Source organism: Macaca mulatta, chromosome 16, assembly GCF_049350105.2.
Source record: "Macaca mulatta isolate MMU2019108-1 chromosome 16, T2T-MMU8v2.0, whole genome shotgun sequence".
Classification (NCBI taxonomy): domain Eukaryota; kingdom Metazoa; phylum Chordata; class Mammalia; order Primates; family Cercopithecidae; genus Macaca; species Macaca mulatta.
The window spans coordinates 13,088,347-13,115,127 of NC_133421.1; the positions used below are offsets into that span (position 1 = coordinate 13,088,347).

A 26,781-nucleotide genomic window follows, 5' to 3' on the forward strand; every position below is an offset into this window, starting at 1 on the left:
TGACCAGGAGAAAGAATGATCCAAGTTTAGGCCAAGTCACATGCTTCAGCCATAGTCCTGGGGGTTGAATCCTACCAGAAGTACCTGGACTAGGATGGGGAAGAAGGCTGTCAAGAAGGTGGATATAGTTTCCACAACAAAAAGTGGTGAGTAATTAGTAGAAGAAGAGTGTATGGATTTGTTACAGCAAAGCACATTCTGAGTTTTAGTTAATGAAACTGAGGCTGCTTTATATCCTTCCCATCTTGAGTCTTTCTCAACTGTGAGATTTGGTAGTTGTTAATCCAAACTAGAGGTTGGCAAACGTTTTCTGTAGAGTCAGATAATTAACTTTTTAGGCCTTGTGGGCCTATATTCTCTGCATAATTACAACTATTCAACTCTGTACTTTCGGTGTGAAAAAAGTCATAGATAATGTAAAAATGAATAGCCATGGCTGTGTTCCAGTAAAACTGTATTTTCAGTATTGGCTGGTGGGCTGAATTTGGTCCATGGGCTACAGTTTGCTAACCCCTGATTGTTAATCATGGGTCCTAAGTATGAGAAGGAGTCAAAATAATATTTTACCCCTCCTCTCCTCCAGCTTAACCATACCCCACATTCTCCATTCTCATCACCTTTCTACAATCAGAAACGGAAACTCCCATAAAACACCAGGACTCAACATTGATCAAATTATGGGAAGTACATACCACAAGGCAGTAGACAGCCATATTAATATTGTATAAAGGTATATTTTCCACAGTCACAAAACTCAGATTAAAAAAAAAAGGATTGAGAGATGAAATAGACAAATGAACAATGTCTAAGCCATATATAAAAGGTAGAACTCAAGACTCACAATCTGCAGTAGCCAGTCCAGGAAGTCAGAAAAGAACCCCTGTACTTGTTAATCCAAATGGTCAGGATTTGATTAATAATTGATAGCTTCTGGAAGAGGTGGGGTTGTGGGGGTACAAGTAAAAAATATTATATTCAAAACAACTGATATCTTCTCTAATTTTTGTCCCCAAACTTAGGGACAACTGACGAAAGCCAAACAAGTTCCCCTAACCAATCACGTAGGATATTCTGCTTCTATGGAAGCACCTCCAGCTTCCACAGGCCAAAGGCCTCCAATCAGGGCACACATGAAGCCTTCCCTTCTTTCTGCTACAAATCTTTCCCACTGCTCTGTTTGCCTTTGAATCTATATCAAAAGGTAAGTGATGGCAGCTGACTCTTTTAACACAGCCTTTGCTTGTTCTCATTTGGGAGGCTTTTGTTTGCATAGTATGTTGTTATTACCCTGCATCTAAACTAAAGTTGCTTCAAGATGATCTCTCTCAAGGGATGAATTCTGTCCCTACAAAATTCATACATTAAAACCCTAGTGAGACAGAGCAGGGACCTCTTCTTAGGGACTTCTCTTAGGGTTCCCCCAAAACATAGAAATAGAGGAAAATTGTGAGGAAAATTGTGAGCAATGGAAATTCCAGGCACCTAGCTAGCCTTAAAAAGCAAGAAGGTGGCCGGGCACAGTGACTCATGCCTGTAATCCCAGCACTTTGGGAGGCCAAGGCAGGCGGATCACAAGGTCAAGAGATCGAGACCACCCTGGCTAATACGGTGAAACCCTGTCTCCACTAAAAATATGAAAAAATTAGCCAGGCATGGTGGCACGTACTTGTAGTCTGAGCTACTCGGGAGGCTGAGGCAGGAGAATGACGTGAACATGGGAGGTGGCGCTTGCAGTGAGCTGAGATCATGCCATTGCACTCCAGCCTGGGTGACACAGCAAGACTCTGTCTCAAAAAAAAAAAAAAAAAAAAAAAAAAAAAAAAAAAAAGCAAGAAGGTAACAGTAGTGTGAAACAACAGTCAAGGAAGTTAGAGCCACAAGATATTTGATTCTCTAGAGAAAGTAAAGATAATATCTTCATGCATGTTCCTGAGTTGTTTTTCAAAACCCAAATGCTCATCAGATGAAAAATGCTGTCCATCCATGGCACATAGACCTCAGATAAGAAGGAACTGAAGACTGAATTCCGACCACTGTTCTTTGTTCTAAATTTCTTCCTGAGGGCCCTAAAGAAAGTCATGCTCACAGGCAAAGCCTAAACATTCCTTTCTGCTGACCCCAAGTTTTTAGACAAAGTCTTACTTCCTTAACCAATTGCAAATAAAAGAACCTCTGAATTCACCTTGACCTGTAAGGCCCCACTTCAAAATACCCGCCGCCTATTTGGACTAAGCCAATATATAGTCCCCATGCATTGATTTACGACTTTGTCTGTAATCTCTGCCTCCCCGACTTTAAAAACTCTTACATGTAAGCCATCTACGAGTTTGGGTCTTAAGCATAAGCTGCCTGGTTCTGCTTGCTTGGCACTCTGCAATAAATGCCTCACTCTTCTCACATTGTAAATCTTGATGTCAGAGTTTGACTTTGCTGCTTCAGGCATGCAAATCTGAGTTCAGTTTGGTAGCACTAACTCCTAGTACATCAAATTATGATTATATTACAGAGACTGTTGTGGGAATCAGGAGACCAGAGAGACTAGATGGTTGGAACAGGAGGATTTTATTTAGGTGGCCACTGGCTCAGCGGATTAATATCCAAAGGCTGAGCCACGAACGAAGACAGGGCTTGACTTTTATCCATGCAGCCGACATGGGGTGGCTTGCCAGTGGCACGAAACTTGTGGGGTGGGGAAAGTGAGCTTACAGAAGCAGAACAAAGGCAGTTACTCAAACTGAGACAGGTTCCTAACTCAGGCTTACATGTGACTCTTGCTATGCAGGCCAGGTGGCTATTATATAGGTTTGCTCAAGATGCCTGCACAGCCTTATCTCGTGTCCTTCGCTGGCACCCAGATGGCTGCAATCTAAGCTTGCTCAAACATGTCTCATGACCTCCACGGTGCTACAGAGATTTACAGACAGTAGGTTACAGAAAATAGGAAACCATAAACTCATAAAAACTTGCAGAGCAGGGTACAATAGCACAGAACAGGGAGGGATTCGAGGTGGAAGCTGCTCATACCAAAGGAAAGAGGAAAAATTTGTTTTTCCTCTCACATCTCCTGCTTCAAGACAGAGCCTTTAAAGAGGTGATTAAGTTAAAATGAAGCCTTTTGAGTGCACCCTAATCAAATCTGACTGTTGTCTTTATAAAAGGAAGAAATTTGGACACATAGAGAGACACCAGTGGTGCAGGGCACATAAGAAAAGCCATGTGAGGACACAGCAAGAAAGTAGTCAGCTGCAAACCAAGGAGACAAGCCTCAGAAGAAACTAAGTCCCATGATAACTCAATCATGAAACTTCTAGGCTCCAGAACGTGAGAATATAAATTTCTGTTGTCTAAGCCACCCATCTGTGATATTTTGTCGTGGCAGCCCTAGCAAAATAATATAATCTCCTATTCTAAATTGTCTGTTACCAATTCAGCACCACCATCCCTCCCTTCTAAGGCAGGGAGCTACATTCAGGGTCTCCCTTACTACAAGGCTCCCTTCTTTCACTAGAGCTCGCCACAGAGTAGAATTCACATGAGATTTTAAAGGGGGAGATAAAAAGGATGCTGTTATTCATGGGTAGGACTGCAAGACTTCAAAAATAAAAATACAGGATACCCAGTTAAACTTGAATTTCAGACTGGTATAAGGATGTCCCATTTTGCCATGCATTTTTATATGCAATATTTGGACATACACTAAATATTTATTCATTACTTATCTAAAATTCAAATTTAAGGGATATACTGGAATTTATCCTAGAGGCTATGGTGGCCAGTCTCGGTGACTTTGCAGACCACCTCCAAGAACTTCCCCTCTGTGCTTCTGGTAGGCTTATGCTTTTGAAGATCTGTCCAGGGTCTCAGGCTTTGTGGTTCTGACACATGGATGCTTTGGCTTCTCACACTTTTCCATGAACTTGGACTGTTCCTCTCACTTCACTGTGGCAAAGTTGATGCTCAGTTATAGCCTTCCTGACCTTCACTTCCCAGTTCTTGACATAGTCATGTAAGCTCTCATTTCTATATTAAGCCTCTTATTGGTATAACACTTGGAAGGGCTCTAACCCAACCCAGACGGATCCACCCCTTTATCCACAGTCTTGCCAATTCAAGGTAATTCAATCACTTCTGCTGTCTCTGTATTAGTCCGTTTTCACGCTGCTGATAAAGACACACCTGAGACTGGGTAATTTATAAAGAAAAAACACTTTAAGGGACTCACAGTTCCACGTGGCTGGGGAGGGCTCAAAATCATGGTGGAAGGCAAAAGGCACATCTTACATGGTGGCAGGCAAGAGAGAATGAGAACCAAGTGAAAGGGGTTTCCCCTTATAAAACCATCAGATCTTGTGAGACTTATTCACTATTGGGGAAAATGCCCCCATGATTCAATTATCTCCCACTGGGTCCCTCCCACAACACACGGGAATTATGAGAACTACAATTCATGATGAGGTTGGGGCAGGGACAAAGCCAAACCAATCAGTCTCCATAATCTATTTAGGATTCTTTCCTTTTACTCTCTCCTCTGGAAGGTTGTGAGTACCTGGAGGGCTTATATATCTTCCACTAATCAGTGTAACCGCCACAGGGGTTCTTCCTGCCTACTGCACAAATAAAGACCACAGCATTGCATTAAAGAAAAGAGTTTAATAGACACAAGGCCAGCCACACTATATGGGAGATGGAATTAGTACTCAAATCATTCTCATCCAAAGCTGGTAGGTTAGGGGTTTTCTTTTTTTTTTTTTTTTTTTTTTGAGACGGAGTCTCGCTCTGTCGCCCAGGCTGGAGTGCAGTGGCGCCATCTCGGCTCACTGCAAGCTCCGCCTCCCGGGTTTACGCCATTCTCCTGCCTCAGCCTCCCGAGTAGCTGGGACTACAGGCGCCCGCCACCTCGCCCGGCTAATTTTTTTTTTGTATTTTTAGTAGAGACGGGGTTTCATTGTGTTAGCCAGGATGGTCTCGATCTCCTGACCTCGTGATCCGCCCGTCTCGGCCTCCCAAAGTGCTGGGATTACAGGCTTGAGCCACCGCGCCCGGCCAGGTTAGGGGTTTTCAAAAGCAGTTTGGGGGAAGGGGTGGAGATGGCTAGGCTTACTGCTAATTGGTTGGGGCAGAGATGATATCTTAGGGCCTTGGAACTGTCCTTTTGTGTATTCAGTCACTTCTGGGTGTGGACCACTGGAGGAGTAGGGTTGGCAGGTCCAGGTGGAGTCATGGATGTCAGACATGCAGCATACATGAAAAGGTATCTCAAAAGGCCAATCTACTATGGCAGTGTTATCTGCAGGAATGGCTGGCAATCTATGTCTGCACCTTACCAGAATCAGGCTCCTCTCTTCCTCTAGCCTGATGTTCTTTCATTAGCTTTACAAAAGCTGTTGAGTTTTGGGGAAGTCCTATTATAATTTAAAACATAGCCTAAATGTCTTCCAAAGTTAGCTGGGCCTAAAAGCCCAAAGGAAAGGCAAGATGAGGGGTGGGTTAACTCACCTCACTGTTACAACTTTCTCACTGATATAATTTTTGCAAAGATGGTTTCATCAGGAGAGGGGCACTCAGTCTACATCTGTCTGTGTCGTTACTGTGATATAAACCATCTTGTATCGTCCTTGTAACCAGGCATTGTCACCCATTAAGGCCTCTAGGTAATACTGTACTATGTTCTTCCCAGCCTGACCCCAAGCTAGCCCTCTAAGCATTTTGGTTTTTCTCCTCCTAATCATCCCACACATGTGGAAACTGTCAGCTCCTGTACCTGGACCATGGAGGGGAGCACTGAAACGCTGCCTCCTGGTCCCTGTTGTCAAATCCTGCCCTCTGTCACTGCTACACTAACACCATGGGCCAGGCTGGATAAAGGCATCTCTGCTTGTACACTGTTTCCTACAGCTTACCAGGAAGCAAGGCTCAAGTGTTCCCTTCTCTTGGATACTCAGGATTTCTATAGTAGCTGTCATCTCGTCTCCTTCCCTGGACCTATCTGAAAGGGTCAAGAATTCTGCAGCTATATCCATAGTGTCTTCTGCTCCTCTACTCTGCTTCCCTAGACTCTCTCCCCAGTCCCAGAAAGAGTCTTTATCTCTTTTTGGTAAGGAAATCTGCTTATCATATTGCTATGCATTCTTATCCATCCATGGTTTAGCAAATACGCTCTAACACCTCAGTCTTTCAGATTATGCCTTATATACTCAAAGCCAAGCTCTTAGAATTACAACAAATAATACAATACAAATCTGTTCTCCCTGTAAACTCGCCTATTACAATATCAGAAAAGAAACAGCATAGCTTTCATAGCTATTGTCTCTGCTATGTGTTTAAAAACTATTCAGAATCAATGAGCTGTTTTAGGCTGTATTCGCACTCCCCTGAGGCATTAAATGTTGTTAACTCACTCGGTGAAGAGCTGCAGGACAGCATCAGAACATAGGAACGAAAAACCTCAATTAATATCTCAAATTGTATCCCCTACTTGGAATTGTTAGCACACTTTATCAGTTTACCTCTCCAGAAAATCAGACAAGAGTGCATATGGAATATAATTCATAATCCAAGATTCCATAGAACAATCTTTCCTGCTGTGAAGAAACAGTTCGTTATGAGAACTGAATGGACTTTTATAATTTCAGGCAAAGATCAATTACATGGGGCTTTAGTTTTATCCTAAAACATTTTTCTGAATCATAAAAATTAAAAGGGAGACATTAAAAATCCCCTGTACGATGATGTAGTTTCAACACGTTACCTACAAAAGAATAAAATGAAGCTGGCTTCAGACTTCTCTTCAACAGTAAATTCCTGGCTGGGCACAATGGCTCATGCCTGTAATCCCAGCACTTTGAGAGACTGAGGCAGTTGGATCATTTGAGCAAGGAGTTCAAGACCAGGCTGGCCAAAATGGTGAAAACCCGTCCCTACAAAAAAATACAAAAATAAGCCAGGCATGATGGTGTGTGCCTATAATCCCAGCTACTCGGGAGGCTGAGGCACAAGAAGAGAATCACTTTAGTCCGGGAGGTGGAGGTTGCTTCCACACATTGAATCAGGAATCAACAGAGTTTAACAGAACCAATAAGCAACATAAAGACTGAACAGTGCCAATTGGATTTTATGAAAAAGAAGTCACCAGTAATAGACTTAATCAATTTTTAGGACATCTGATATGTAATTTTGTAAAACTAATGGGTTATTAGCATTTAAATGAATATCTATACATTGATTCTCAGTAACTGGAATGAATTTCCCCACAGCATTCAGAGTACATGAAACGGCACATTCGTTTATTTTATTTTATTCTGAGTTATATTATATATTCACATGACGCAAGAGTTACGAAGAAATTACTTAGGCAGATAGTAAGGGTATGGGAGTCCTCAGTAAGGCTTTTCTTTTTAATGAAAAGTGGCCCCAAGTCATTTTCTAACAAACAGCAGCCTGTAAAGTCGAGCTGCAGACATACACAAACAAGCCAGGAGCTTGCAAGGGTGAATGCCGGCAGGAAATAGGGACTAGACATGTTCAAGATGGCGGCTCCATCTTCCCTTCTCTGCCAGCTACGTGTACAGTAAGGAACAGACAAGATGGCACCAATCAACTAAAAAGTCAATTTGCATAATAAGATTAGGGTAGGGCAACCAGCCTTCTGCTTGCACTATGTAAACGTCGCACCTGATCCAACCAATCTGTGAGCCCTATGTAAATCAGACACCACCTCCTCAAACCTGACTATAAAATCTGGGGCATTGGCCACCAGCTGGTCCTTTCTGCTTGGAGACCCCCGCTCTCTACAGAGAGAGCTGTTTTGCTTTCTCTTCTCTTCTGCCTACTAAACCTCTGCTCCTAACTCCTCCTGTGTGTCCATCTCCTAAATTTTCCTGGCGTATAATGACAAACCCCAGGGCATATACCCCAGACAACATAGCCGCTTCATAAGTACAATATATATGTACAGTTTAAGAGGAACGACAAAATGAAAACTCATAAACCAAATTAAGAAATAAAACATTATCAAGAACTTAAAAGGGCCCCGTATTTCCTTTACTCATCCCATGCCTCTTTAGTCCCCCAAGGAGTGATCAAAATCTGAATTTTGTGATAATCATTCCTTTACTTTTCATTAGATTACTACATATGTGTGTTACTCTTACAACATATTGTCTAGTTTCAAACTTCTAACAAATGTAACACTAAATTAATCTGTAACTTTCCTATTTTTATTCAACATTATGCTTTTAGGATTTAATATGCATATGACTATCATCTATTCATTTTTACTGCTGTGGAGTATTATACATCATGAATACTATATAACACAATTTACTCATCCATTCTACTATTGATGGACACTTGGTTTGCTTCCCATTATTTTGCAGTTGCTACAATTCAACCATTGATATTCTTATGCATGTCTCCTGGATTTAGTCATAGGCAGCATACACTGTCCTTCTAGTCACAGATCCCATAGATATCCCTATTTGTGTCTGATGTTCACATTAATAGTATCCAAGGTAGCTGCAAGGAGGTTATTCTAATAATTCATGCACATTATTTGAATTAGAACTTCATCATTATTTTGAAATGTTTGATATGAAAAGGTTAGGTTAGATTCAGTATCTATTAGCAGCATAAAAGAATTTCAATGTAACATTTGTCAAGGAAGAAAAGAAAGAGCTGTTAGATTCCGTAAATATAATGTCAACTGCCAATTTATGAATGGTTGTGAAAGGCTTTAACTTTTATATTACTTGCTTGTGGGAACAAATTTCTCATCACGAGCAACTATCCAGAATTTAAAGAGATCATGACCAAAAGTCTTGAACAGGAATTCTGCATAGTCATTTAAAACAAAAAAACATGATTACTACAAATATTATACTCATGGGACTGAGTTCCAGTTTCCAATTTAAAAAATGGAAATTATTTTAGCTGAACATCTTATGCAAATTCATTGCTTCCCTTACTTTTTGTGGTAGCCTGCCTCCAAGATGGTACCCAGTGATTCTTCTCTCCTGGTATTCACATCCTCATGTAATTCCCTCTCATATTGAATAGGGAAGACTTCTGTAATTAATAAGATAATTGCAGAAATGACGGTGTATGATTTCCAAGGCTAGTCATAAGAGACACCGGAAGCTTCTGCTTTGCTCTCTCTTAAATCATTTCTTCCGGGGGAAGCCAGTCACAGTATTATAAAGACACTCAAATGCTCAGTGGGGGTTCCACATGCTAAGAAGCTGAAGTCTACTGCCAAGAGCCAGCACCAACCCACTAGCCAAGTGAGTAAGCCATCTTGGAAGTGTCTCCTCCAGCCCCAGTCAAACCTTCAGATGATGTAGCCCCTGATGACATCTTGCCTGCAACATCATGAGAAACCTTGAGCAGTAACTATGAGCTAAGCTGCTCCTAAATTCTTGACCCCCATAAATTGTGTGAGATAAATGTTTATTGCTATTTTAAGCTGATAAGTTTGGGGGTGATTTGTTATACAGTGATAGATAACTAATATATTTTGGGGATATTTTTGTCATAATTATACAATATTTTAAAATGTCAGTCGTTTTCAATAATCCCATATCAATGCCTCCCACCAATCACCTTCTGAAATGCAGATAAGGTATCTTTTTGGAGAGAAAATTAAAAACTCGGATTGCTAGTGTTCAGGAGCCTTCACCTTAGACAGAAATCTTTAAGTCATCTTCTCAGGCTCCTTTGTTTCTATTTTTATGTATGTTGGGGCAAGGGGACATAGGAGATTAAGGGCATAATAGAGCCGCAGTGGGGTGGCAGAAATTTTATTTCAAGGGTTTACTGAAAGTTAATGGTTCTGAAGTCACTCTGTATATGAAACATGAGCATAGGTGACATATTTGAAGTCCCTAAGCACTAAAACAATAACGATGCCTTCCTATGTGCAAAGACAAACAAAAAACGATATGTGTAAGAAGCCCCTGACATTACTACTATTTTTCCCTGATGCTTTTCCTTGCAATGGCAATTACCAAATTCATCCTAAAAATTGTTTTAGCTTCCCACTTTTTCCCTTTCCTCATAGTTGGTTGATTATTGTTTAATCCAGCAATGATAAAACACCCTTTACAAACATAAAGATTCATTTCTAACATGAACATTTTTTTATGACACCAACTCCTGTGCTCCAGTTATTATGAAATCAATAATTTTACCTCCCAACCACTGGTGTTTTCCTGAGGGGCTCTTGTTAGCCAAGCTGCCATTGACAAGTGCTTATTCTGTTAATATTCCTTTGAACCCCATTCCTTTTACCCAGAAACTCAGCAGTCCCTGGGAGGTGACTAAAGTGAGGATGGTAGGGCAGAGGGGAGCTCATTCAGTCCTGCTGACCTCATGCTGCCCAAGTTGTTTGTCCATTTTTTCAGCACCCATGTATTGTCACTTTACATGCATGCAAAGGGCCAAGCTGTTTATCTTGACCATGGAGAAGGACTAAGCGGGTAACAAATGCTAATTTCTGAGGTCAGGCAAGGCACTTTATATTAACCCTTTTTGAAGCCAATATCCAGGTATAGGGCAGGATGGGGAGGCTCTGAGCATCCTGCATATTTACAAGTGCTTTGCTACATTTAGTAAGAACTGATTAGTGGTCATATCCATGAAAGTCAAAAACTCTAGCATGGTGGCTCATCCATGTAATCCCAGCACTTTGGGAGGCTGAGGCAGAGGGATGAATTGAGGCCAGGACTTCAAGACCAGTTTGGACAACATAGCGAGACCTCATCTCTACAAAAAAATTTTTAAAATTAGCTGGATGTGGTGGCACCTGTATTCCCAGCTCCTAGGGAAGCTGAGACCAGAGGATCACTTGAGCCCAGGGATTTGAGGCTGCAGTGAACTATGATCCGGCCACTGCACTCCAGCCTGGACAGTAGTGTAAGACCCTGTCTCAAAAACAACAGAAACAAAAACAAGCCTCTCACAGTTTGGTTACAGTTTTGGCAGATTAAGCATATGCCTTAAAAAAACATGTTTATTGCTATTTTAAGCTGATAAGTTTGGAGGTAATTTGTTATACAGTGATAGATAACTAATATATTTTGGGGATATTTTTGTCATAATTAAGCAATATTTTAAAATGTCAGTCGTTGTCAATAATCCCATATCAATGCCTCCCACCAATCACCTTCTAAAATGCAGACAAGGTATCTTTTTGGAGAGAAAATTAAAAACTGGGATTGCACGGGAAAAAACTTTTTAAAAATTGATATTAAAATTTTGAAGCTGAGCAGTTCAATACAACTACAGTTACATGTGACTATTTAATTTTAAGTGAAAATTAAGTAAAACTAAAAATTCAGTTCCTCAGTGGGACGAGCACATTTCACCTCCTTTATAGGCCATGCGTGACTAGAACAGATGGAAAACATTTCCATCATAGCAGAAAGTTCTATTGGACAGCACTGTTCTGAAGCGTTTAATTTGCCATCATGGAAAAGAAATAAAACACTCACTGAATGTCCTTAAATCTGTTTTATGATTTGGCATTGTGTTTAAGTTTGGATTGCGCATTTAGGATAGAGGTGAGAGGACCATACTATTTTCAGTGTCCGGAGACCTCTAAAGACTCTAATTTGACCTTGGCCAGAACGATCCTTAACAGCATTTATATGCTTGATCTCCTCTCCACGCAGCCCATCAGTAAGCCACTGCGCTCCACGGTCACACTTCAGCGCTCCCAATACACCAGGCACACACTAAGCACGAGTCTCCGCTGGTGTCCTAGCAACAGCGACGCGACCCCGCCCCTTCCCGCTGTACCCCTCCTACCTTATTAGCCTGGAAGGGGCGGGACCAGGGGCCAGTGCCCAATAGGAAGGGAGCAGAGGAGGGAATCCTGGCCGCGTCCCCGTCGCGAGGGAAACCGATGCAGCTGGAGGCCGCGCGCGATGCGGGGCGCGGAGGAGCGGGCCGCGCTCGCTGAGGAGAACGCTGACGGGAAACCCGGCGCCGACCGACGACTGCGACTCCTGGGGACCTACGTGGCCCTGAGCCTGCGGCCGGCTGCGGGCGCCTGGGAGCGTTGTGCGGGGACTGCTGAGGCGGAGCAGCTGCTCCAGGCCTTCCTGGACCGCGATGCTGCCGAGGGGCCGCGGCCGCTGCTGGTGGTGCGGCCCGGGCCCGGGGGCCTGGCTGTACGACCCGGGCTGGAGGTGAGACCTGAGTCGGGCCCGGCTGGCGCTAAGGGCCTTTTTTTCTTGCGCACCGGGCCCGAGCCTCCAGGGCCCGACAGCTTCCGCGGCGCAGTGGTCTGCGGGGACCTGCCCGCGGCGCCTCTGGAGCACCTGGCCGTGCTGTTCTCTGAGGTGAGGCTGGGTTAGTGTCCCGGCGCGGCTAAAGCTGGGTGTGGGGGAGGGGAGGAGGAGCCCTAAGGGATGGAGGCGGGGCCAGAGGGGGAGGGGCGAAGCTGCAGGGGAGGTTCAAGGGGCGGAGTGATAGGCAGAGGGGCGAGGCTATGGAGGGAGCACAACCAGGAGGCAAGTTCCTGAAGTCAGGAAGAAAATGGGATGGGGCTAGGGGCGGAGTTGGGGGGTTCCGGAGGGAGGAATCTGGGTGGAGGCCAGGCTAGAATGAGAATGGGAAGGGGCTTAGGCTTGGGTCAGTCCGGGTCTGGGTTCCAGCCAAAGTCAGGGGAAGTGCCTGGAGAGTGCGTAGGTCCTGACTACTTTCAAAATCAGCATCTCTTAATCCGTCCTGTAAATTGGAAAGGTCTGAGGAAGATGGGAAGTGGTGAACAAGGAGGCATTTCTGATGGATCAGTGGGGTGGAAGGAGGTGAATGGCTATAAACAGTGCCTACTTCTGGAGAGCAGTTAAATGGGGTGGCGGGGGGTAGTGATTTGCTTTTGATTTTCATCTCATTCATTCATTACCAACCGTTTAGCAAAGGTCAGCCCTGTGCCAGCATAAGAAGTTGGGCGCCCATTTGGAAATGCCCAGCAGGCCTTTGGAGGAGTCTGCCGGGAGCTCAGGGAGGAAGGTGGAGATGTGGGTCATGAGTGCTTTAGTGGCACCATAGCAGAAGCTTAGAGAATGTAGAAGATTTCAGGAAGGTGCTCCGGAGAGATTTCTGGGACCCTTAGACCTTTCTGGAATGGGAGTAAATTGCCCTGCAAGTCAGGCCTGTGTGCTTCTGGAGACTTGATGCCCTGGACCCTGCAGGTTGTGAAATAAGGATGGGCGGAATACTGGCTGTATGATGTTTCAGGTGATAGGTGCTATAGGGAATATCAAAGAACTATTCCCACCCATGAAATGCTTACTCCAAGGAGCTGAAACATATGTAATAAATCATATATTCAAAATTTTTCAAACTTTTAAGACTGGGGTGAGGGTAAGGCTTACCTAAAAGTTGGCCCCGCTGCTGGATCCAAGTGCTGGAGTCTCCCTGCTGTGTCAGGTGTAAGCCCTTTAGATGGTGTATCAGGAGGCTGTGGGGAGGTGAAAATTCCAGAGAAGGGGTTGGATAGGTAGAGGAGGACACAGAGGGCCCAGGGAAGCTAGATCTGTCAATAGAAGTGGAGGTATTTCAATATTTTAAGAAACAGAACGGTCTTGCGACTGTGCATTGTCTGAAAGCCATCCCGCTGAAGCCTGAACTTAGATCAACTTCTCTAATGAATGTTGAAGATGGAAAGTACTTTTGGCTTCAGAGGAGAAAGACAGCCCATGCTTAACATTAAGTGTTGAATTGTCTCCTGAACAATTAGAAGAATTCAGGTAAGTAGAGAGCAAGGTAACTAACTTTCAAGATACTGAGAGCAGACTGAACAAAGGTTCAGAGACAGGATCTAACCTAGTGTATGTGGGAGACAGAAGGCCCGCCTAGGAGTTGTGTCATGGCTAAGCAAAGTAGTCCAGCAAGCAAACATAATTTTGAAATAATGAAAATTCTCAGATGTCTAAGAATTTTCATTGGTGCATTGAAAGAGATTGGAGACAATGTTCATCAGCAGGGGACTGGGTGACTGAATTATGGGCCATCTATACAGTGAAATACTTTGCAACTATTAAAAGGAATGACTGATATGGAATATTCCTTTTTTTGAGGCAGGGTTTTGCTATGTTTACCAGACTGGTTTCAAACTCCTAGACTCAAGTGATCCTCCTGCCTTGGCCTCCCAAAGTGCTGGGGTTACAGGTGTGCGCTACCATGTCCAACTGGAGTATTCCTTAGGGTAATTTTTTCCTTGTGGCAAAAAAGCACGTGACATAAAATTCACCCAACAATTTCCAAGTTAGAGTACAATATTGTCAACCACATATGCATTTTTGTGCAACAGATCCTCAGAACTGCCCCATCCAGCATCACTGAAACTCCACACACACCCAACAACCCACACACCGCTCCCCTGAGCTTGTGGCAAGCACCATTCTACTTTCTGTTCCTATGAACCTGAGTCATCATATCAGTGGAATCATGCAGTATTTGTTCCTTGTGACTAGCTTATGTCACTTAGAATAATGTCCTCAAGGTTCATCCATATTGTCGCCGCCTATCATATGCAGGATTTCTTTCTTTTTTAACAATATTCTATTGTATGTATATACCACATTTCTAAAAAATGTATCCATCATAGATACTTAGGTTGTTTCTGTCTCTTGGTTTTTGTGAATAATGCTGCAATTTAAGATAATTTTTTAAAGAAGTGCAGAATTGCATGGATTTTATGCTACTATTTATGTTTAAAAAAGAAAGAAGGGGAAGAAGAGAGAAAGGAAGGAGGAAAGGGAGGGAAGGAGGAAGAGAGGACATTCTTTAACAGTAATCCACAAGAAGGAGAAACAGTAATTGAAGTACAGGGGTAGGTGGAAGATTTACTGTGAACGCTTTTGTACTTTTAAAATTTTGCACCATGTAAATGTATTACCTATTTTAAAGCCTAAATAATTTATTTTAAAAATACCTCAAGTCCTTTCCTTGCATTTCTCAAAGCTCGTACCAGTAACTTTATTCCACTTTCTGTCCATCCATCTACTTTTATTCCATACCCTGAAGTTGATCCAGTGTCTCTTTCAAGGCTTGCTGGCCTCCCATCTGCTAAGCCCTCTCCTTCCGGCCCGGCCCTCCTGTCCACCCCCTCTCCTCTCTCTCAGCACCTTGTAATCAGCTTAGTAGTCTCTGATTACCTGCTCCCCTTTTCCTTCCACCTCCCCAGGCAGCATCCTACCTGACTGAGAGACGTCTTCCTGCCTTGTGTGTGGGGGGTAGGATTGAGGGTGTTGACTGAGAGAAAGCTATAATTTTCATATTATTTTTATTCCATTCTACTAGTACAAGGTAAAAAAGGAAAATGTGCCTAAGAAATGTTTGAAGGGAAGAATTAACAGAATTTAGTAACTTGTTCTCCTACTTCCTTACTTCCTCCTCCAACCACATCATTCACTACTGCCAACTTATTTCTCCTAGCTCTGAAACTTGGATTTTTTTTTTTTTGACTTTTTGCATTTTGGAGTGTGAGCATAAGATTTGGAATCTCACAGACCTAAGTCAAATTCTGGTTAAATTCAGCAGTGTGATGTGAGCAGATGTGCTCACTCTGCCAGGTCCAAAACTGTCTTGCAGGGTTGCTATGAAATTTAGACATCATATATTAGAACACCTGGAATAGAGTGTCACATTGCAGGTGTTCCATAAAGGATGAGAATTCTTATCACTCTCCATCCCGTTTAAAATCCTCCTCACCCATCTGATGGATCCTTGTCACTTTGCTGTAACCCATCCTGGCTCCTCCTGGAGGACTCAGCTGCATTTTCCCCACAGACTTTCTCCTTCTGAGCATGGAGCTGGAGCAGGTGGCCTCCTTGCTCCTCCTTGCCGCTATAGATCCACATCAAAAAGCCTCCAATTTCAATCTCCTGTCATCAAAGGACATGACTCACTCGCACTGCTGCATCCTGTAGAGATGGTGCTACCGTCGCGTGTGTTTGATTTTGCCTCTCAACTCACTGTGACTCTCCCCAACATTACTTCTAATAGGTGGTTATTTCCAAAGACATATGAGTGATCCAATCACTTGGCCTCTGGGTTCTCTCTATCTTTGTCCTCCAGTGATCTTGTCCTCCTCCTGATCATAAGCAGCACCTCCATGGCCATTTCCAGACCTTGCATTCCCAACAACCACCAACCTCATTATCCAATTTTATGCACCTCCTTCTCTGACCATTACTCCCATCTTTCCAGCTCACTCCCTCTCATACCCTGACTACAACAGTCCTTTGATCCTGCTGGGAGCTCCAATCTCTTGGCCTTGGCTCCTTCCCATTGGCCCTGGCCCATGCCCACAGCCTCTTCTCTTACCCAATTTGAGTACCATGCTCCTTCATGATCTTCATACCCTTGCATCAGCTCCTGATGTACTGGCCTCTACCTCACTGCGTCATACTCAATTGGTGCAACCACAATCCTGGTAAAACCCAGCTCTACATACTTCATACCTGCACCCATTAAATTAAAACAGACCAGAGAAAAAACCAATGGGCTCCTCTTTAAATGCACGACCTTGAACCCCTAAGTAGACCTTTTATGTTTCCCAGCAGACATTCTATATTTTTGTTTCTATTCCAACTATATTTTCTTGCTCTTTTAGATCACTATTTCCCAACCTGAGGAACAATTTGAAAAGAAAAATCTTTCTTCTCTCAAATGTCCAAAACCTCCTCTCAACCTCACTCTGAGATGCTCTTGCTTCTTTCTTGGTTTTTTAAGAAACAGAAATGAGAATACCATGTCCACGAACCCTTATGTCTATGTTGACTGCAGCATCTTTCCTTGTATCTTCTGCCATCCTGTCCATTGCTAGAGGTGAACTGTTTGTGCTGCCCTCTGATGCCAACCCTAAGGCTGAAACTGCTGCCTGTGCTCTGAGTCCCACACGTTCCTGAGGAGATCGTTCTAGCAATTTCCTCTTCTCTCCTGCATTCCTATTTTTTTCTCCTCTCTGCTAGATTATTCTCATCAAGCAAAATGCTCCTTTCATCCCACCAGCTGTCACCCCATGTTTATGACCCCCTTCATAGCAAAATTCCTGGAATGTGTGTCTCCTCTTGGTGTCTCATTATTTTCCTGTTTTATCTCATCCTCACTCATCAGACTTTGGTTTTCACACTTCACAGAAGAGGAATAAAATAACGTGTCAATATTTCCGATGATCTCCACTTGACAAAATTGAATGACCCTGAATCAGTCCTCATTCGGCTTAACCTGAGAGCCGCGTTTCTCATAGCTCACGATCATCCTTTCTTCCTGGAAGCACTTTCTTCTTTGGGCTCCAGGACACTAGTCTTCTGGTTTCCTCCTATCACCATGGCTATCACCAGTGATGGTGCCTCCTCTTCTTCCCCACTTCTTCTTTTTTTCTTTTTTTGAGATGGAGTCTCACACTGTCACCCAGGCTGGAGTGCAGTGGCATGATCTCTGCTCGCTGCCTCCTGGGTTCAAGCGATTCTTCTGCCTCAGCCTCCCGAATAGCTAGGATTACAGGCACCCGCTACCAGGCCCAACTAATTTTTGTATTTTTAGTAGAGACAGGGTTTCACTCTGTTGGCCAGGCTGGTCTCAAACTCCTGACCTCATGATCCACCCATCTTGGCCTCACAAAGTGTTGGGATTACAGGCGTGAGCAACTGCGCCCGTCCTCTTCCCAGCTTCTTAACACCAGAAGGCCCTACAGCTCATTCCCTGGACGTCTTCTCTTCTGTCTATATACACCCATTTTCTCGGGGGCTGTCATTCAATTTCAAAGTTCCATAAGCCATTTATATCTTATACCTCCCAAATTTGTTATCTCCAGCCCTCTCTTCTCCTCTGAACTCTCAACTAGCATATCCAGCTGCCTACTCAACATCTCTATCTTAAAGTCCAATCGAGATATTACATTTTAACATGTGCAAACACAAGCTCCTGATCTTCTCTCAAGATCTTACTCCACCTTTACTCCTCCCCACATCAGTTGACAGCAACTCCATTCTTCCCATTGTTCAAGCCACAAATCTTAGAGTCATCCGGATCCTTTTTTTTCTCTCATGACTCCTAAAGCAATTTGTTAAGACATCCTACTGGCTATACCTTCAAAATTTGTATGGAATCAGGCCATTTCTTACCATCTCTACCACTACCCCCAGTGCCACACCACTGTCTTCCGTATTATAGCACCAACTTGCTAGGTGGCCTCCTTTTCCACCTTTCCCCCTTATAGCCTATTATCACAGCAGCTTGGTTGATCCTACTCAAAGCAATCTTAGCCTATGGCACTCCTTTGCTCAAAACTTTCAATGATGTCCATTTCTCTGAGAGTAAAAATCAAAATCTCACAGGCAAGGCTTCATGTGAATTGACTCCCTTTACTCACCCCTATTCGTCTTTGGGATCACTCTGTCCCCATTTCCCTTGCTTCCACACTGCTCCTTGATCACACCAAGCATGCTTCCATCTCGGGGACTTTGCACTGGCTGTTCCTTCTCCCTGCAATATACTTCCCCCAAGGATAGGCAAAGCAGTACCCCTATCCTTCCAAGCCTTTGTTTAAATCTTATCTTCTCAGTGAGGCCAACCTCAACATTTATAATTGCAGCCACTCCAACCCACACTCCTGATTTCCTTCACATGCTTTATCTTTATTCACAGAATTTACTGTTTCTTGACTGTCTGTCCCTTAGAATATAAGCTTCATGAGGTCAGAAATGTTTGACTGTTTTGTTCATGAGTGTATCCTCCTAGCACCTAGAAAAGTACCAGCACATAGTAGATGCTCAGTAAATACTCATTGAATAAATGAATGAGTAGTTTTTTTGGTTTGTTGTTGTTGTTGTTGTTTTGAGACAGGGTCTCACTCTGTTGCCCAGGCTGGAGTACAGTGGCATGATTTCAGCTCACTGCAGCCTCAACCTCCCTGGCCTCAAGCAATCCTCTCACCTCAGCCTCCTTAGTAACTGAGACTACAGACATGCACCACTACAACCAGGCAATTTTTCTATTTTTTTGTGGAGATGAGGTCTTGCTATGTTGCCCAGGCTGGTTTCTGACTCCTGGGCTCAAACAATCTGCCCTCCTCAGCCTCTCAAAGTGCTGGGATACAGGCGTGAGCCACCGCGCCTGGCTATGAGTTGCTTTTCACTTCATAGAGAGTTCACATTCATTATTTTTCTGTCACTCAAAGCCCTTAAAAATCCCACCCACAACTATTCCTTTTTCTTCAGATAGTATACATTCAGTTATTTGATAAACATCTTGAGTGCTTTCTATATGCCAGATCCTAGAGAGAATTGTGACTATATAAAAATTAAATAAGGTAGAGTCCCTGCCTTTGAGATCCTAGGAAAATTCCAGTTCATCCTGTTTCCCAGTTAGGACTTCTGCCCTCGGTCCAAATGGTTCTTTCTTAACACGAATGTGATGAAGCTTAATTTGTAAACTTTCCTTCCTTTTTGAGCTCCCTTTACTGATTGTTGTAAGTTCCCAGTTCAGTGAATGTTTCCAGACAGACCAGGCAAAGACCATCCTCTAGAATCTAACATGCTGGGTCCAGGTATTCTATTTCACAGCCACTGGGGCTTATTGATCATGAGTCATATGAGTTCATATTTCCTTTTGATTATTTATGTATTGGTAGCTTTCTCAACACATTATATGAGCATCTGTTTGTCTTTCTGGTATTCTCCTTCCATCAGTTGTGAGATTTTGACAGTCAAAGATTTCTGGTGAGTTGTACTGACAACTTTCTCTCTTTTTTCTTTTTTTTTTTTTTTTTGAGACAGAGTCTTGCTCTGTCTCCAGGCTAGAGTGCAATGGTGCAGTCTCGGCTCACTGCAACCTCTGCCTCCCGGGTTCAAGCTATTCCCCTGCCTTAGCCTCCTGAGTAGCTGGGACTACAGGCGCATGCCACCACACCCGACTAATTTGTTGTATTTTAGTGGAGACAAGGTTTCACCATGTTGGCCAGGATGGTCTTGATGTCCTGACCTCATGATCCGCCCGCCTTGGTGTACTGACAACATTCGAAGTTACTGGTAATAGAAACTTAATTTAAACTAGCTTGGAAAGTTCAAGAGCAGCTTGATTTAGGAGCTCAAACAAAGTTACCGAGACTTAGTCTTTCTCCATCTGTAAGCACTCTCTTCTCCATATTAACTTTATTCTAAGGCTGTATTGGTTGGGAAGGTGACCAACAAAACCTCCACACTAGCAGAAGAGAGAAGGTATCTATTCCGTGAAAAGTCACATAAGACACTTTGGCCTGACTCTCACTGGCTCAGATTTGGTTCCGTTTGGTTCCTATGGATTTGGGGATGAATACTGAAAAAAGGAACTGTGTTGGGTGGCCACAGTCACCTAACGTTCACCCTGAAGATGGATTCAAGATCGTCAACTTTGCTTGCCTTTTCAAGCTGCCCCTCCTACCACCTGCAGACAGAAGGTCATGTTTATCTGCATGTGTCCTACTTTTTTTGCCTCTGGCCTTTGTGACTATTTTAATCACCTCCTATTCACCCCGTTGATGAGGGAGGGATTCCTGCCCAAGAGTAATGGAGGTGGCTAACCATACAACACCCGACATAGGACAGACACCATTGACAGCATTTTATCAGTCAATATACTCACAGCTCAGCGGAGGACACTGAGCCATGCAGAGCCACACCGGGATTGCTCTTGGGAACAGGCTGAACGACAAGGGGCGGTGGAAAGCACACTTTGTATTAATAGGATCAAGAGGGTGTAGTGGTCCCTGGATCTCATTGGGGGATGCAATTGGCTGGTTTAAATCCCTCCACCAGCTGGCAGGGAACTGAAGTCTGCTTTTCAGGGATAAGCAGTAACTGTGCCTGGTCCTCTGGATAAAGAGTTTTTTGTTTTTTCTTTTTAATTTTTTTCTGAGATGGAGTCTCACTCTGTCACCCAGGCTGGAGTGCAGTGGTGTGATCTCGACGCACTGCAACCACCGCCTCCTGGGTTGAAGCGATTCTCCTGCCCCATCCTCCTGAGTAGCTGTGATTACAGGTGCCCGCTACCATGCCTGGCTAATTTTTGTACTTTTAGTAGAAATGGGTTTTCGTCATGTTGGCCAGGCTGGTCTTGAACTCCCAACCTCAGGTGATCCACCCGCCTCAGCCTCCCAAAGTGCTAGGATTACAGGCATTAGCCAGCGCACCTAGCCAATAAAGAGTTTTTTGGCTAGAGGACTTTATCGCCAGGAGCAGAATGGGAAGAAAATTTGTAAGCAGACAATTCAAGGGCCTCCCCAATTTATCAGATGTCAAGGTCATATATAATGTTCGACCCTACTATTAGGCCATCCAGCACAGTGAGTGACCTGCAAAAGGTTGTATATAGCTTTATAAGCCTTTTCCAGATGAGGCTTGCTTTAAGTTCTCAGAAGTGGAACGCCTGCCTTTCTTTCCTGTGCACCTCTGTTCCAGGTTGTTCTACCCGTCCTGGCCAATGAGAAGAATCGCCTCAACTGGCCCCACATGGTATGTGAGGATGTCAGGCGGCATGCCCACAGCCTCCAGTGTGACCTCTCGGTTATACTTGAGCAAGTGAAGGGAAGAACTTTGCTGCCTCTTCCAGCAGGCTCAGAAAAAATGGAGTTTGTGGATTCCAAAAGTGAGACAGTGTAAGTACTGCCAGTCTGGCCATATGGGCCTCTGAGATACGGGAGATGCTGGTTATCAGAATGTTTTCCTTACAACTTGTCTGTTCCTGACTCTGCACATCTCCTCGTTCTGCACACAAGCCTACTGCCTGCTCTGTTTGCCGACACCCTCAGACTGTGGACTGTGTGTTTACCCTGGTTACTCCCTGGCCCAGCCACCGCATGAAGTCTTCCAAGGCTATTACAGCAACATGGCCTTTTTTTCCGTTCAGAATCATTTCAGGGCTGAGCGCAACCACGCTAACTTTCGGCATTTTGCTTATCAAGATAGTGTCTCATCACTGGCAAAGACCCAGGTCCAGTCTGGGAGGCAGGCACACACAGAATCTTTCAGCAAAGCTGAAACTTTCCAGCATTTACTCTTCCCAGTGTTTACTCAGTGCATAATGTCACAGAACTAACGCTGCTGACTCTTGTTACAGTTCCAGACCCTCCTCCCCCAGCAGCTGAAGACTTTACACGTCCTGAGGAATTTTTTTTTGTCTTTTTTCAAGTAGTAACAAATCTGGCTTTGTTGGGACCTGGCTTTGTTGGGAATTCATGCCTCCTGCCCCTGAGTGGGCATTAAAACCCCAGCTTCGTCTCCTTTTAGAAGTTAAATCCACCATCAGCTTCTGTTTACCATGCTGACTTTCGAGTTCTCTTCGTTTCTATCCCTTGGGAATTCTCTTCCCTTTTCAAGCCGGGCTGCGTATATAAATATTAATAGTATATTTTGTTATATTTTATTCAGCATCTCCAGGTACTTGTGGCAACAGATAGCCTTCCTACATGAGCTCGGTCTACCACACTGTCAGGAGTTTCCCAGTGTATTACTGTCAACATTGTGTACTCAGGATCCATTATTTGATCCGAAGAATAAGTAATGCATGCAACAGTAATGCATGCAATGCATTATAAAATACAACAATGTACTTTATAATGAGTTTTTTCTATCGGAAGTAATTTCCTACATATGCAATTTGAAGTAATTTCCCGGTTAACTGGAAAACTTATTGTGGTTTAATAAAGACATCCAATCTTCAAAATAAATAAATTCCAACTACCCCTTTTCTAGTCCCTTTATATTTTAACTTACTAACATTCAGTGTGTGTTTATAATCATTGCTGAATTTATCTCGGTTTGTTCAAGTTTGATAATTTCCCAAAAGGCTGGATCATTTTAGGGGAAGTAGGTGTCTTTTTCCTTTAATACCTTCCACAATCACTTGTGCCATATCATTTCTCAGCTAATATAAATTTAATTTAATTAAGTGGAAGTGGGTTTCTGACATAAAAATGTGAACTGTATGTCCTCTTTCTTTGTCATTGTGTCCTGGGTTCTTTGCACATATCATTTTCAGTTAAGACTGTGAAAATAATGACCAAAATGTATTTTTAAAAAGTTAACCACTTCCAAATATAGCTAAGTTACTTTCTTTAGAAGTTGTATGAGGGGGAAAGTTTGGGAATTCTATTCTTCACTGGAAAAATAACGACCAAGTGAAATCATGATGGTGGTATTCAGGTGGCTGATTGTCAGCCTTGTGAAGGAGGAAATAACCTATTTCCTCTTGCTGCAGAGGTCAGAGCTAAGACCAAGATGAGGAAATCACAGGGAGGTACATATGGTTCAGTATAGAGACAAACGTTCTCTTTGGTAGAGCCAACCTACTGAGAAATGTGCTGCTTTGTGAAGTTGAGAGCTTGCTGTCACTGGCAGGATTCAAGCAAGCATTGGGTGGTCATCTGAATGTTTTCTGTCCAAGGTATTCCTGCATTCGCAGGACAACATACTGGCATTCAAAGTTCTTAAGCTGGTCTTCAGAATACTGATGAGCCCTGAATCTGTGTGAAAAAATGTATATACACACACACAAGCTTTTTTTTTTTTTTTTTCTGGAGAGAGGGTCTGTACTTTTCATTGACTAGTCAACAGAGACTATTATCCATAAAAGTTAAGAATGCATGGGCTAGATGAAATTTCTCACCTTTTTTTTTTTTTCACATTTGGGATTATGTTTTGGGGTACACCCAGGGTTATTTTCACGTTTCAGGGTTTTTGTTGTTATTGTTGTTGTTGTTGTTTTGTCTTTCACAGCTTGGATTCTATAGATAAGTCAGTCATCTATGCCATTGAGTCTGCAGTGATCAAATGGAGCTACCAAGTCCAGGTGGTACTGAAGAGAGAATCTTCCCAGCCACTCTTACAAGGGGAGAATCCCACCCCTAAGGTGGAGTTGGAATTCTGGAAGAGCAGGTAGGCAGGAAGGCACATGCTGGAACTCTGGGGTGAAGATGTCTTACAGAGACTAAAGCTAGAGCTTGCCTGGGTTAAGCCACCATTGAGCCTGTTCTTCCCTGTAGGTATTTCACATCATCACTGAGGGAGACAGCTCTGTGTCATTGGGTCAACAGAGTTTTTTGATAGACTGGGAGATGCACACTTTCCCCCAGATTCAATAGTCATTTTCCCTTTCCTGGGCTAACATCAGTATGTCTTCTCACATTTTTTCAAAGGCTCTTTGGACTACATGTAAAATTAATCAACTCTCTTTAACATTTTTCTTCTAAGTTGTCTGCTCCCTTCTCCTTGAACAGTTGAGGCCACATGCACACACCTTTTGTAAAGTTCTGAAGACGGAGGGGTTTGGGGGAGTTGGCTGCAGAACAGCCTTTCCTGTGCCCCGGTTCATCACTCGTAGGGCTGGAAAGTTCATCATCCAGGATGTTTGTCCAGAAAGGCTTCATTATTGCTCCTGCTCTTGCTTATTCCGCCTCCTCCTCCCTATGTCTTCATTCCTATTTATTATTGTGCTGATAAATCCTTTACTCAAAAGGAGACAGACAGATGTTAGAGGCAGATGTGTCTGTCCTCACATGGAATGGAGATTATCGGTGTCACATGACCAGACATGCCTGTAGGGCTCCAGCCTTTTGTCTGTACCACCCTGCTGAGATGCTCCATGCTCTTGCCTGGCTTCTGATCATTCTGCTGACCTACTGCAAGGCCCTTCTCTTAGCACCCTTGCTCCAATAACGCCTCTCTCACCCTGACTCAACCTTACTGCCAGAGCTAATGACCTCCAGCTGCCAAGCTTTTTGAGCCACCAGATGGTCACAGCAGTGTTTCTTGGAGCTGCCCCTTTTAACCCATGTTCCCAGCTCAGGCTTTTGCCCTCAGTGTGCTGGGAACAGATGTCCAGGCTGTTTGGGCTGGAGCACAGCCTCTGTGGAAGCACCCTGAGGCAGGGCTCCTCTTTCTGTGTGACGATGGGCCATTACAGTGTGACTGGCATTTCCTGATGCTTACCTGGATTCACCCTTCTTCCTGATATTGCAGGTATGAAGATCTGCAATACATTTATAATCAACTGAGAACAATAAAGGTGAGGGGCATGGCCAAGCTCCTGGACAAGCTTCAGAGTAGCTACTTTCCAGCTTTCAAAGCCATGTACAGAGATGTTGTTGCAGGTGAGGACCAGCAAGTGTTTTCACAAGTGTGTTTGACTCAAATTTACTGTTGAATGATGCATTCACCTCTCTCTGTCTGAATTCAGCAACTTCAAGTCCTTATAAACTTCCAACCCGACACAAACTAGCATGGTGACAAGAACACCACATCTAGATACAGGAGAGCAGCTAAACAGAGCTATGCTGTTTGCAGTTCCACTGCTGTAGGGCCTTGGGCAAATTCACCTGGCTCCTCTGAGCTTTAGTACGTGTGATGGTTATGGAGCATACACTTCTACCCACTTTTCAAGGTCCATGTGAGGTTATACAGGTGGAAGAACTTATTGACTGAACACAGCAGTGTTCCTGGAGCTGCCCCTTTGTGTCTTTCAAACACTGGGACCACAGGACATACAGTTCTGGGGTGGCCATTATGGAGCCTGTGTGACCAACTCCAGTGTGGTCATGGAAGTCCATCTGTCCTAATCAAGGACTACCCTTGCAAGACAGCCTGACCATGCCTTCCAGGACCTGGGATTATTGGCTGGAACCCCTCATTAACTAAGTGCTTGTACCTGCCTGGCACACTGGGAACTCCTGGGTCTGGTCAAAGGTTTCTCTGGGCACTGTCTTCAGGGTCTGGAAACTACTAGAAGAAAGTTCTTCCATCAGACCTACCTACAGCTGCTGCTTTGCACTGTACAAATGCGTGTTGTTATCTCTCACTTCTGGAATTCAGGTCCCTCCACCTTCGGCTCCTTGAGAAATCTCTATTCCATTTCTGGCTCCATTCTGCATTTTCTGTTCCTACTGTCAGATGGGACTGCAATTTTTCTGGCCATTTGAGCACCAGGCAAGATCCACTCTTATCAAAATTGCCAAGCCAGCAAAGTCTATGATTAGAAGTAGGTAAATTTTTTCGGGACTCTCTCTCCCTTCCTTTGGGGCACTGTGCATCTTCTCCCTTTTTCCTATGAAATCTCCTCTTTGCTCTTCAGTGTCACAGGTCAAAATGTGCTTTTAAAGGTCTTTGTCATTTCACATAGTCAATTTTTAGGCATTCACATATCTCCTTTATATGTGCTGTACATATGTACAATCTGTAGCACTGTATTGCTTAATATTTTTCTCTACATTGACTCCCAATTTAACCTAACTAGACAACATGAAAACTTTAAATCACTGCCATAAATGGAAAGCTGGTATCATTTGCCAAAACCAGGGCTATTACCATTTAACTTTTTTTTTTTTAGACAGAGTCTTGCTCTGTTGTCAAGCTGGAGTGCAGTGGTGCGATCTCGGCTCACTGCAAACTCTGCCTCCCGGGTTCACGCCATTCTCCTGCCTCAGCCTCCCATGTAGCTGGGACCACAGGCGCCCGCCACCAGGCCCGGCTAATTTTTTGTATTTTTAGTAGAGACGGGGTTTCACCGTGTTAGCCAGGAAGGTCTTGATCTCCTGACCTCGTGATCCGCCCGCTTTGGCCTCCCAAAGTGTTGGGTTTACAGGCATGAGCCACCGCGCCCAGCCTGGTTGCCAAGTTTGTATGTCCATCTGTGCTGCTCTAACAGAATACCACAGCCTGGGTAATTTATAAAGAGCAGAAATTTATTTCTCACAGTTCTTGAGGCTCAGAAGTTCGAGATCAAGGCGCTGGCAGGTTAGGT

At 43.7% G+C, this 26,781-nt stretch overlaps 1 protein-coding gene across 1 annotated transcript in view; it reads left to right on the plus strand.

The window, feature by feature from the left end:
• Positions 1-11,892: 11,892 nt before the first annotated feature.
• Positions 11,893-26,781, plus strand: part of DNAH9 (dynein axonemal heavy chain 9) — a 376,944-nt gene continuing 362,055 nt past the window's right edge. Inside the window, exons 1-4 of the mRNA XM_015118601.3 lie at positions 11,893-12,338; positions 21,447-21,643; positions 23,763-23,921; positions 25,005-25,135. Of these exons, the coding sequence (XP_014974087.3) occupies positions 11,922-12,338; positions 21,447-21,643; positions 23,763-23,921; positions 25,005-25,135 (904 nt within the window). The 5' untranslated portion in view covers positions 11,893-11,921. The remainder of the gene's footprint in view (positions 12,339-21,446; positions 21,644-23,762; positions 23,922-25,004; positions 25,136-26,781) is intronic.